Source organism: Dromaius novaehollandiae, chromosome W, assembly GCF_036370855.1.
Source record: "Dromaius novaehollandiae isolate bDroNov1 chromosome W, bDroNov1.hap1, whole genome shotgun sequence".
Classification (NCBI taxonomy): Eukaryota; Metazoa; Chordata; class Aves; order Casuariiformes; family Dromaiidae; genus Dromaius; species Dromaius novaehollandiae.
The window spans coordinates 8,867,644-8,879,649 of NC_088130.1; the positions used below are offsets into that span (position 1 = coordinate 8,867,644).

At 46.8% G+C, this 12,006-nt stretch overlaps 1 protein-coding gene and 1 pseudogene across 1 annotated transcript in view; one reads left to right on the forward strand and one right to left on the reverse strand.

Moving 5' to 3' along the window:
• Window positions 1-12,006, forward strand: part of LOC135324467 (paired box protein Pax-5-like) — a 191,092-nt gene that overhangs the window by 100,776 nt on the left and 78,310 nt on the right. Inside the window, exon 6 of the mRNA XM_064500961.1 lies at window positions 1,407-1,582. Coding sequence (XP_064357031.1) covers window positions 1,407-1,582 — 176 coding nt within the window. The remainder of the gene's footprint in view (window positions 1-1,406; window positions 1,583-12,006) is intronic.
• On the reverse strand, window positions 6,913-9,613 carry LOC135324335 (uncharacterized; annotated as a pseudogene).

Below are 12,006 nucleotides of genomic sequence, written 5' to 3' on the forward strand. Positions count from 1 at the left end.
GTGGTCCGGTAAGCTGCTGCTCTACCACTGGCTGGGCAGCTACCTCCCCCCACCCCCACTCTGTGTCAGACTCTGAGCTGGGGGGGCTCATCGGGGTCCCAGACATTTGCCATCCCAAGTTTCTGGATCCCAATCTGCTTTTCACACCAGTGCCCATGCAGCCAGGGGACGGACAGCTCGCTGCCCCTGCTGTCACCACTGGCGATTTGCAATGCGGGTGGCCAAAACAGCACATCAGTGCTACAGCTTCTTGGCTCAACCCGCAGTTGCAACTGCAACCCCTTGGGTCATTTGTCAAGCCTCCTTAGTGGCTTTGAGATCGCTTTCCAATTGCCTATTTCTCTGGTGCTGCGTCAACGATGCCTAGTCCAGGGTGCAGGGCGCAGTCAGTAAGAGCCACCCCAGATTGCCTGCTGCCTTTTGTGCCACCAGCCCTGCTTTTTCCAGCCGGAGCTTGGAAACCAGTTCTGTGAGCTGCTCTGGGGATACCCCCAGCTCACTCTCTCGCTCTGACAATGCTGCAGGGGTGACCCACCCCGCCAGCTTGCGAGCCATGGGTGCCCATCGACCCATAGTGGGCCACCTGGGAATGTGGCTTCCTGCCTTCCCACTGGTCCTTTTGCCCCCGAAGAGGCATCTCCACACTGGTATCCTGCTGACTATGTCAAATGTGACCGCAAGGTGGGAAAGGGAGGGTCAGATACTGGCGTAGAGAGACACTCAGGGTTCATGAGGGGTTAAACAGGATAGATTTAATAAAGGACTTGCACTCCAAACTGCGCAGGGAGCCCCAGGAACTGCATGGAGGGGTTGCTGATGGGGGGCTGCTGGATGCACAGGTCAGACACCCAGGTGGGACTCACTTTGTTGTATCCTAAGGGCCCCTTAAATCTACTAGAACTATTTCCTTATCTCAGCTGTGCTAACCTTGAGTAGCTACCAGCTGGGAAGCAGCTAGGCATTGTTGACTAAACAGAATGTGCATGTCTGGCCTTGACAGGAATTCGGTCAGTGTGTAGAGAGCACACTCTGGGGCTGCTATCACATACTCTGCCAGTCACCTGACTCCTCACCAGATCTTCTGCAGGTGTTCTCACTACAACAGGTATTGACATCAAGGTGCTATGAGCCTGGACATGCCCATTATCCTTTGTCCTGCCTTAAAGCTGTATGTGAAATCAGTGATGGTAAATTGCACTAAAGATCAGCTATAATAGATGACTGATCAACACATCTTCTTCAAGTATGTAACTTGTTCTTAGCCTCCTCTCAGAGAATCTTTTTGTCTTTTCAACATACTGATACCCACATCTAAGGATATCTAAGGATAAAGTGAAACACTCCTGTGTGGGTCTCATCATTGCAATTCCTATTTATTCGTCTGTGTTCTTTGTCCTCTTTGAAAGGTATTCAGGAATCTCCAGTACCAAATGGCCTTTATCTCCCGGGTAGAGACTTCCTTCGGAAACAGATGCGAGGAGACCTTTTCACTCAGCAGCAGTTAGAAGTCTTGGATCGAGTCTTTGAGAGGCAACATTATTCTGATATCTTCACAACAACTGAGCCAATCAAACCAGAACAGGTACTATTGCAAACATTCAAAGTTTTCCAGATGCACTCTCTGGTGGCAGAGGCCTTTTTGCTGTAAATCATCAAATACTTAGTCCTCAAAATTTCACTAGGAAAACATGGAACAGTGGGCATCATATCCAGCTCTTCAACTAAGTGCATGGGAGCCATAAAGGTTCAAAAAAAGTGTGTGTGGGTGGGAGACACTGCATAAACAAAAAGGATATAAAATTACAGCTGATGTTGCATCTAAATCAATTGTGTCAAATAAGTGCTTAAAGAGCATCACAGCATCTGCCTTTGTTAGATCAAAAACAGGCTATGCAACTAATAAGGAGTAGATATTGAGAACTGTACACCTAATTTGGGCGCATAATTAGCATGATTGTGCACACAAATTAAATTTTTGTATCCAGAAATGGCTTATTAGACATGTAATCAACCATTTGCCAAGAGAAATACACAGTTAGTATGTGCAGTTAAATTAATTGCATGTACAGATTAGCAGGGTATTTGAGAAGAACCTGGCACTAATTTTTTAGAAAGTTCTTAGTTTTCCTATTTTGAAGACATGATGCAGAAGCACAGTACCAACCCTTATGGTAGGCTTTTTCAGTATTGGTCACATAGAAATCATGTGGTGTTAGATCTCTCCCTGTTTAACTTTCATGTGCCAAAAACATAACTAAAAAGAAAACAGTGGTGAAAAAGGATCATTTCTGAACTTTCTGTATTCTGAAGGGTCCGAACTTATACAGCGTTGTAGTTCAAAGTACACAGCCCAACAACAAATATAGATAGAAGGGTTTTTGTTGGTTTAATAAGAAGAATGAAAGAATCAATTGAGGATGTTGTTAAAGTATCCTGATTGCCAAGTATGGGATACTCAGCTATTGGTGATGGAGAGATCTCCCTGGATCCACATAAGTAGCTGTAACTAGCACAGTTAAATATCCAGGGAGTTAAGATTGGAGATATAGACCCCTTAATTTGGTAATCAAGGTGCTCTTGATGTTCTGAGGAGCTAAATAGATGCTGAGAAATGTGATGTTAAGAGGTGTGGAAGGTGGTCAGCAGAACTGGCTTGCCTAGGCATTTATAAGTTTAAAGCAAGCAACCAGCAAACTCCATTTGTAATTATATATGTTGGAGAATGCTCATTTGTCTGTGGAAGGTTATGCCATGGTTAAGGGCTTGTGCTTGTTTAGGATTGGCTTGTGGTTTTTGGTGGCCTGCAAAGTGGAATTTTTACACATATTATATGTAACTCACATGAATAATTCTGATTCACAAGGGTGTGTTATGCACTAGTCTATTTCCACTGCTTACAGCAGCAGTCAGATTTTTACCTCCTTTCTAAGAAAAGCAAAACTGTCAGGAAGCTGTCTGAAATGACCTTACCAATGGATCCAGAGAGATTCTGCAAATAAATCAATTACAAAGAAAATGCTGAAAACATTAATGATGTAAAGTGGGAAATCAGAACTATTCCTACAATAAGCTATCATAGTAAACTTAAGATCTGGACTCAGAATTTGAGGATGGCCAGAATATTACTGAATTCTGAAACCAGTGTATTAAGGGCAAACTTAACAATGGATATATAGAATATTTAGCTGTTGCTCAAGGGGAGAACAGAGAAATGTTGCTAGTGTAGGTCACCTTCCCCACATCTCATCTCTAAGGGGAGGAAGTCTAATGTAAGCTGCTTGCTTTACATTAGAAATATTTACAGTGGTTCCAGTATCAGCAAGCTAAATATTGCTAATTTTACACAGACAAATCTTTCTTGATGTCATTGAGAGACTTACCTGAAGGAGGGCTCCTGGGTTTGGTCTAGTATTCTCCTGGATGAATTATGATTCTCCATTAGACATTAGAACAAGGAATCCCCTCTTCTTCCCTGTTTTACTGCTCCTTTCTAATTCACTCTCTTTGCTTGTGAGCTGGGAACATTGCTCAATGATAGTGGAGATTCCACAATGGCTGCAACTGATGAGCCATAGAGCAGGATGAGGAAAGAGGGGGTTTTTTGTGTCTTGAGCATGGTGAATTGTGGCATAGGGGCACACGGTTGCTTCTGCACAGCTAAGCATTCTGCAGCCTGGAAGTGCTCTGTCCCCAAAGGAAAACTACCTACTCTTGCCTGAATTCCTCCTGATGCATTTTCTGGGCATCACCTGGGGCTTGGCTGCTGGATAGTGAACATTTCCCCTCACACAGGTAGACATGGTGATGGGCTGAGTGCTTGCTCACTGCCATCAAGCCTTTTACTTTGAGTGCTTCCAGTCTATTTCCTTTACTCTTTCATCCTTAATATCTTTGTTCCTCATTTTTCCTATATGAAATGGAGTCTGTTAAAATATTTCTTTCTTCAAGACATGTGCTCTTGACAAGCATTACCTAAGTTTTCACAACTACTATAAGTGACGACTACTAAGGAAGAGCCCACAGGGAAATGAATGCTTGCGTCTTTGGAGCAGGATTTGCACAGTGCTCAGAGAGAAGACGAGAGCACCTATTGGACAATGAGAAGAAAATAAAATACTGGATAGTCATTCATTCAGAAGCAGTATCTATTTTGTGCACTGAATGAGACAGGGATCCTGTGGAAAGAGTACCGTGTATTCATATAATTAAAAATTGTGTGTCAGAATCTGTATGCATCAGGAAGCAGAATTAAGGCATTTTCTAACTATTACATGCTTCATTTTGCAACCTAATGTCCTATAGATACAACTATATGTGCTTACATGTATATTCTGAAGTATTGGTATAATACCAGGACATACAGCGCATGACAAAAATTCAATGGCAGGTGAATGTTATGCTTGTTAAGTCAAGCAGTTGGGAGTTAGGAAGTCTAAGACTGGAGGTTGGCTGTGCAACCTGAATCAAGTCCTTTTGTGTGTACACAGAACAGGAGGAATGTGGGGAAACAAATAACAATCAGAAAGTACTCTGGCCTTCCCTTCCCCTACAAAGCCCTCATAAATATTAATTCACGTATAACATTTCCTTTTCCTTTCTGTCATGCGTGTGCCCTTTCATGCTCGTTTTCTGGTAAGCATCTCATGATCAATTTCTACTGGCCACATATTTGTAGAAAGCTGATTTCACATATTCCTAAGAACTGAAGTTGAAATGCACATAGTTGTGTGTTTGTACCACCACTGCACTGGCATTCTTCTAATGACTGATATTCACCAATACCATGCAGCCCTCCTGCTCAGCCAGGACAAAGCAACATGGCTTGAGCATCATGTAGTCCTCAGATTTCTGAGAAGGAAAATGTTCTTCAGAGCATCTCCCTCCTGGACTGTTAACAGTGTTTGTTTTATTTTTGTGCTCTCTTGGTATGGAGGGCAGGTCTTATTGTCCACTCATGCTTTGCTGCAGCACCATCTGTACAGTGCAGTCACCATGGTCAACAGGGAAAGCTGTTTCTTGCATTAGCACAGCTTACCCTAAGGCTTCAAGCAGAGCTAAGCTTCACTGATGCCAGGAGTGATTTTTGCCTGTTTGCCACGAGAACTGGAAATGCAGCTATGTTTATGGCAGGCCACAATACTCTGAGCCAATCCCTGGTCTATACAAGACCCCAGAGCTTGTGGTCACTACACAGACAGCTCAGGTTTTTATTCAGACTTTGCATTTGTCCCAGGTCTTGCCTACATGCAGAACTGTTCATTGAATGGCATAGTTTTCTCTACCAACTCCAGTAGGCCCATCCAGCTAAAGCAACTGGAGGTACTGGTTACTCTCCAGTTGCAAACCCACCTGCTGATGGTCCTCCAGTGCCTTTCCATAATTCCTGTCAAGTGCTCAGAAAGACAGACAAGTTCCCCTAGAGTTTGCTCAGGAAAGAAATCATAGAGTGGTTTAACCCAAGGCACTGTTTGGCATCATAGAATATTCCCCAGAAATCCTAGCAACATGCATGGATAAGTCCAGCACCAGTGAAGACACAGAAACAGCAACTTGAGCAGCCTTGCACACACCCAGGATGGGTTAGGCACGATGCTCGGAGCTAGATGCATATCCCCCATGTTGACCATGCAGTGGAGTTAGTCTTGCTTTTAGAGGGCTATGTGATAGTGCTGGATTCCTGAGAACAATAGGAGGGAGGGTCGTATCCTAGTGACTCTACCACTCAAACCTGTGCAGAGCCTACCCACATCACGTGGGAGTCACTGTCAACACCCAAGTGGATCTACTTTTTCCGTATATACAAATACCCCCCTTCCCATGGATCTTTTACCAAGATGCACAAACATGTGCAATGAACCCATCCCCTTACATGTGCAGATACCCCCTTCTATAGATCTCTGCCTGAATACCTACAGACACTTCCCACCTGCATATGCAGACCCCCCCCATTATACTGCTGTGTACACACACTGACATCCTTACCTCAACTCTGCTTCTTCTTGAGTCTTGCTTAAAACTGCTGTTGCTGCTTCTGTTTATTTTGATCCCTTTGACAACAATGGGTTCTGCTTGAATTCCTGCTGCACTGGTCCCTCACTACCCTTCTAGAATAGGATAGGGTAGAGGAGGTGTAGGAACCAGAGGGAATCTATCCTTCCTGGAAGGCTCTTCACTCCCCTCTTATTTCACAGCCCAAGGCAAAGAGAAATACTTGGTGCTCTTGAGCTATCTTGAGTATTGGAAGGCTAAGTTCTTCATTAACACTCTCAGCCCTTTAATAGAGAAGAGCAGAGAGAGCTGTATCTCTTAGGTGGAGATGGGAAGGAGGCATGGAACAACTCTGGTTGGTTCTCTCTCCTCAGGGTGCTCAGAACAATAAAACCAGAAAAATCCAAGGGTTTTTCCTCTCTGTAGAGTGCTTGACTTCCCATGAAGCCCTGAAGGAGGGTCTTAAACCTGGTGGTATTAGTATGCCTGTTGATGGAGCCTGCCACTCTCCATAATGCGATGGTGGGGGTGGGGCACAGATGGCCAGATATGGCTGGTCAGGTATCTTCTTGGCACCAAGAGGGGTTCCTGTGCTGCCAGCTGCTTGCACTTATACTGGGGCAATATTTCCTGAAGCATCTAGGGGAAACTGAGGGCTCCATCAGATATTCCCTACTGAATTTTGTTGCAGTACTTCAAGAGATTGCTGTCCCCAGCTGCCCATGTCATGCTTTTGCCAGGATTTACCACCCACTATTGGCAGGGTGCCTTTACAAGGGAAAACTATGGAATGAAGTATATGCAACAGAATCAACTAGATAGAAGAGTCAGTTTATTAATTTCCTCAGAATTTCACAGAATGCTGAGACTGGAAGGGACCATTAGAGATCATCTAGCCCAACCCCCCTGCTCAAGCAGGGTCACCTAGAGCAGGCTGCGCAGGACCCTGTCCAGATGGCTTTTGAGCATCTCCAAGAATGGAGACTCCACAACCTCTCTGGGCAACCTGTTCCAGTGCTCAGTCACCCTCACAATAAAGAAGTTTTTCCATATGTTCAGACAGAACTTCCTGTGTTTCAGTTTGTGACCGTTGCCTCTCATCCTGTCACTGGGCACCACTGAAAAGAGTCTGGCTCTGGCTTCTTTATACCCTCCCTTCAGATATTTATACACATTGATTAGATTCCCCCCTCAGCCTTCTCTTCTCCAGGCTGAACAGGCCCAGCTCTCTCAGCCTTTCCTCATAGGAGAGATGCTCCAGTCCCTTAATCATCTTAGTAGCCCTCTGCTGGACTCGCTGCAGTACCCCGATCTCTCTCTTATCCTGGGGAGTCCAAAACTGGACACAGTACTCCAGGTATGGCCTCACCAGGGCTGAGTAGAGGGGGAGGATCACTTCCCTCAACAATGCTCTTCCTAATGCAGCCCAGGATGCTGTTGGCCTTCTTTGTCACAAGGGCACATTGCTGGCTCATGGTCAACTTGTTGTCCACCAGGACCCCCAGGTCCTTCTCTGAAGAGCTGCTTTCGAGCAGGTCAGCCCCCAGCCTATACTGGTGCATGGGGTTCTTCCTCCCTAGGTGCAGGACCCTGCACTTCCATTTGTGGAACTGCATGAGGTTGCCCTCTGCCCATCTCTCCAGCCTGTCAAGATCCCTCCGAATGGCAGCACAGCCCTCTGGTGTCTCAGCCACTCCTCCCAGTTTTGTACCATCAGCAAACTTGCTGAGGGTGCACTCTGTCCCTTCACCCAGGTCACTGATGAAGAAGTTGAACAATATTGGACCCAGTATTGACCCCTGGGGGACACCGCTAGCTACAGGCTTCCACCTAGACTTTGCACCACTGAGCACAACCCTCTGAGCTCTGCCATTCAGACAGTTTTCAATCCATCTCACTGTCTGCTCATCTAGCCCGCACTTCCTCAGCTTGCCTATGAGGATGTTATGGAAGACAGTGTCAAAAGCCTTCCTGAAGTCAAGGTAGACAGCATCCACTGCTCTCCCCTCATCTACCCAGCCAGTCATTCCATCATAGAAGGCTGTCAGGTTGGTTAAGCATGATTTCCTGTAAGGATGAGGCGGGGGCACCGCCTGGACTCCCGGCAGGGATGGATACACAAACACAAGGCATACAATGGTCAATATGGAGCATTTATTACCTCTGTGTCTGAGTGGGGGTTCCCCAGTGTTTTCCCGGTCAAGGCAATAATGGAGCGGGGGATCCCTGGCACCGCTGAGCGTTGGTCCAGGGCGAGGAACACCGGGGGGGGGGGGCACTAGATGAAGTTTTTATGTACCATACACATGCGCAGTAAGCATGTTGAGCTCATTGTTATTCTCGATTCAAAGCCCAGGTGCAGCGCCACCCTGGCACAGGCTGAACCACGTGACTATGGGTCAACATGCCCTGTTGATGCTCCTTTTCCCACGGAATGGTCTGGCTAGCTTCCATCGCCTATCTCCTCGACATTCTTCCACATTTTCCCATACATTTCCCCTTTGTAAATCCATGCTGACTACTCCCGATCACCTTCTTGTCCTTCATGTGCCTGGAAATACTATCCAGGATTTGTTGCTCCATCACTTTTCCAGGGATCGAGGTGAGGCTGACTGGCCTGTAGTTCCTGACTGCCATGGCTTTTCAAAGGTAATCAATAGTAGCCTTGCAATGACACTGGACAGCTCCCTCAGCACTCATGAGTGTATCCCATCGACTTGTGTATGTCCAGTTTGTTTAAGTGATCCCTAACCCAATCCTCCTCCACTGTGTGAAAGTCTTCCTTTCTCCAGACTTCCTTCCTGGTCTCTGGGGCCTGGGATTCCTTAAGGCTAGTCTTACCAGTAAAGACTGAGGCAAAGAAGGCATTCAGTACCTCAGCCTTTTCCATGCCCTTTGTCACCAGGGCTTCTGCCCCATTCAGCAGCAGGCCGACATTTCCCCTAGTCTTCCTTTTTTTACCAATGTATTTGAAGAAGCCTTCCTTCTTGTCCTTGACATCCGTCGCCAGATTCAACTCCAGATGGGTCTTGGCCTTCCTAGCCCCATCCCTGCATACTAGGACAACATCCCTATATTCCTCCCAGGTTACCTGTCCCCACTTCCACCTTCTGTATACTTCCTTCTTCTGTTTGAGTTTTGTTAAGAGCTCCTTGTTCATCCATGCAGGCCTCCTGCCACCTTTGCTCAACTTCCTGCTCATTGGGATGCACCATTCTTGAGCTTGGAGTAGGTGATCCTTGAATATCAACCAGCTTTCTTGGATCCCCCTTCCATCTCGGGCCCTATCCTATGGGATTCTTCCAAGCAGATCCCTGAAGAGGCCAAAGTCTGCTCTCCTGAAGCCCAGGGTTGTGATCCCGCTTTTTGCCCTGCTTCCTCCTCACAGGATCCTGAAATCCACCATCTCATGCTCATTGCAACCAAGGTTGTTCCCAACCTTCACGTCTCCAACCAGCCCTTTCTTGTTCGTATGTACGAGGTCCAGCAGCACACCTCTCCTCATTGGCTCCTCTATCACCTGTATCAGGAAGTTATCCTCAGTGTGCTCCAGGAACCTCCCAGATTGCTTGTGCCCTGCTGTGTTGTCCCTCCAGCAGATATCAGGGTGGTTCAAGTCCCCCATGAGAACCAGGGCCTGTGATCGTGAGGCTTCTTCCAGCTGTCTGTAGAAGGCCTCATCTACTTCTTCTTCCTGATCAGGCAGCCTATAGCAAACACCCACAACAATGTCACCCATACTAGTCTGCCCCTTAATCCTTACCCATAAGCTCTCAGCCAGCCCATTGTCCCCTCCTAGACAGAGCTCCATACGTTCCAGCTGCTCTCTCACATAAAGGGTGACTCTACCTCCTCACCTTCCCGGCCTGTCCTTCTTAAAGAGCCTGTACCCATCCCAATGAGCTCATACCCCTGCAACTGCACACAAATCTCTACTTCCTCCTGCTTGTTCCCCATGCTGCATGCGTTTGTGTACCAGCACTTCATAAAGGCACCCAAGCGTGCCTATTTTCCAGAAAGGTTGCAAGAGGTTTCCCCATAGTGTTGTTGTGACCGCAAGGCGGGCAAGAGAGGGTCAGATGCCGGTGGAGAGAGACACTCAAGGTTCATAAGGGGTCAAACAGGATAGATTTAATAAAGGACTTGCACTCCAAGCTACATGGGGAGACCCGGGAACCATGTGGAGGGGTCGCCATTGGGAGGCTGCTGGAGGTACGGGTCAGATGCACGAGTTGGACGCCCAGGCGGGACTCAACTCGTTGTTCCTAAGGGGCCCTTAAATCTACTAGAACTATTTCCTTATCTCAGCTGTGCTAACCTTGAGAAACTACTGTCCGGGAAGCAGCTAGATGTTGTTGACAAAACAGAATATGCATGCCTGGCCCTGATGGGAATTTGGTCAGTGTGCAGTTTCACATGCTGGGCCTGCTGCCATGTATTCTGCTAGTCACTGACTCCTCACCAGATCTTCCACAGGTGTTCTCACTACAGTTGTCTTGTAAGCACTTCCTTGCCTGCATGCAAATGCTTGAGATACCCCCACTTGAGCCCTGTTTTGTAGATTGTGTGTTCCCTGTAACTCTCTCCCTCCTCCATCATTCCTAGTTTAAAGCCCTCCTTACCAGGTGTCACAGGATGACCAACTATCTGTAAAGTCCCAGACTGTGAGGGTTTCATGTGGCGCAAAGGAGGGGAGGAGGGGAGGAGGAGATTTACTGCATCACTCCACAACTTATTTTAAAGATCTAAATTTACTACACAAGTTACAACGGTACAAAGCAACAATTCTTATCAACAGAAACTTAGTTCAACTAGAATACTTATTTTCCAATGCTAATTGATCTTACCCATGCGTTGCCTGAGCGGCCAACGTACACTCAATCCCAGGGAAGTAACTGCGGGAGGGCATCCCCGTGTCCCGAGGGGATCCGCAAGTTGGCAGACCCACTGTCACCTGCGAAGAGCCAAAGACAGCCTCCAGGGCCAACCTACTTATACCCTTCAGGGGAAGGTGGAGGTGGAGTCGCGAGGCCAGTTGCAGTTCTCTTTGCGCAGTTGCAGTCCCTAGCTCTTGGCTGCTGCAGAGTTCAACTCTCCTCCATCATTGTTATGATAATCGCACCCACAGTCATGGGGTGGGGGGGGATAGCTGAACACCCCCAGCAGCAGGCTAGCTGCCTTGAGCACTCTTCAGCACTGGAGAAAGGAGTTTGAGTGACTGCGAATGACTGCTTTACTCTTGCAGGGGTGGTCCCAAGGAGAGATCCCATAGCTGGGGTAAGAAGGAGTTAATTCCAGTCCGCAATGATTAACACTGCCCCAGCAGTGAAAGCAGGTATTATCTCCCAAGGTCCTGACGAGGAGGACATAGTCCAGACCATCCTAATTAACACTGTTCTGGCAGTGAGAGGAGGCTTTGTTTCCTGTTTCCCAGGGTCTTGGCGCCCAAGCAGGCCTTATCTCAAAGCTTTGACATCCTCCCTTTTGGAGTGTGAAGCACAGGAATGCAGACTGCTTGTAACTGGCATCAGATGAGGGGGGAAGCTGGGAGCATCCGCTCACATTCCCACCCCTCGACTCCATCAACACCTTCCATACTGTGTAGTGATGGTGAGAACACCTCTTTCTTACACAGGGGTATAGACAGTTGTAACAGTGTCACTTTCTAGGGTTTCAGGTACGTGGCCTGTTGATTTTAGGCGCACATATTTAATTTGTAATACTGAACATTCAATAATACGATGGATACATCCAAAAGCAATGCAAATTGCAATAGATAATAGCAATATAGATAATATAAATTGCAGTAAACTATTCAACCATCCTTGAAAATTTAGTCCTATCCATCCCATTAAGTGTCCAAACCAGGAATCATATAGGTTTCCCCGGGCACGGGCTGAATCAGCTGCAGCCTTACGTATGATTTTGATTTGGTTAGAAAGTAGTTCAGTTACATTTGGGATATAGATGCAGCATTGTTCTGCTGACATGTTTATATACATACATAATATACCATGT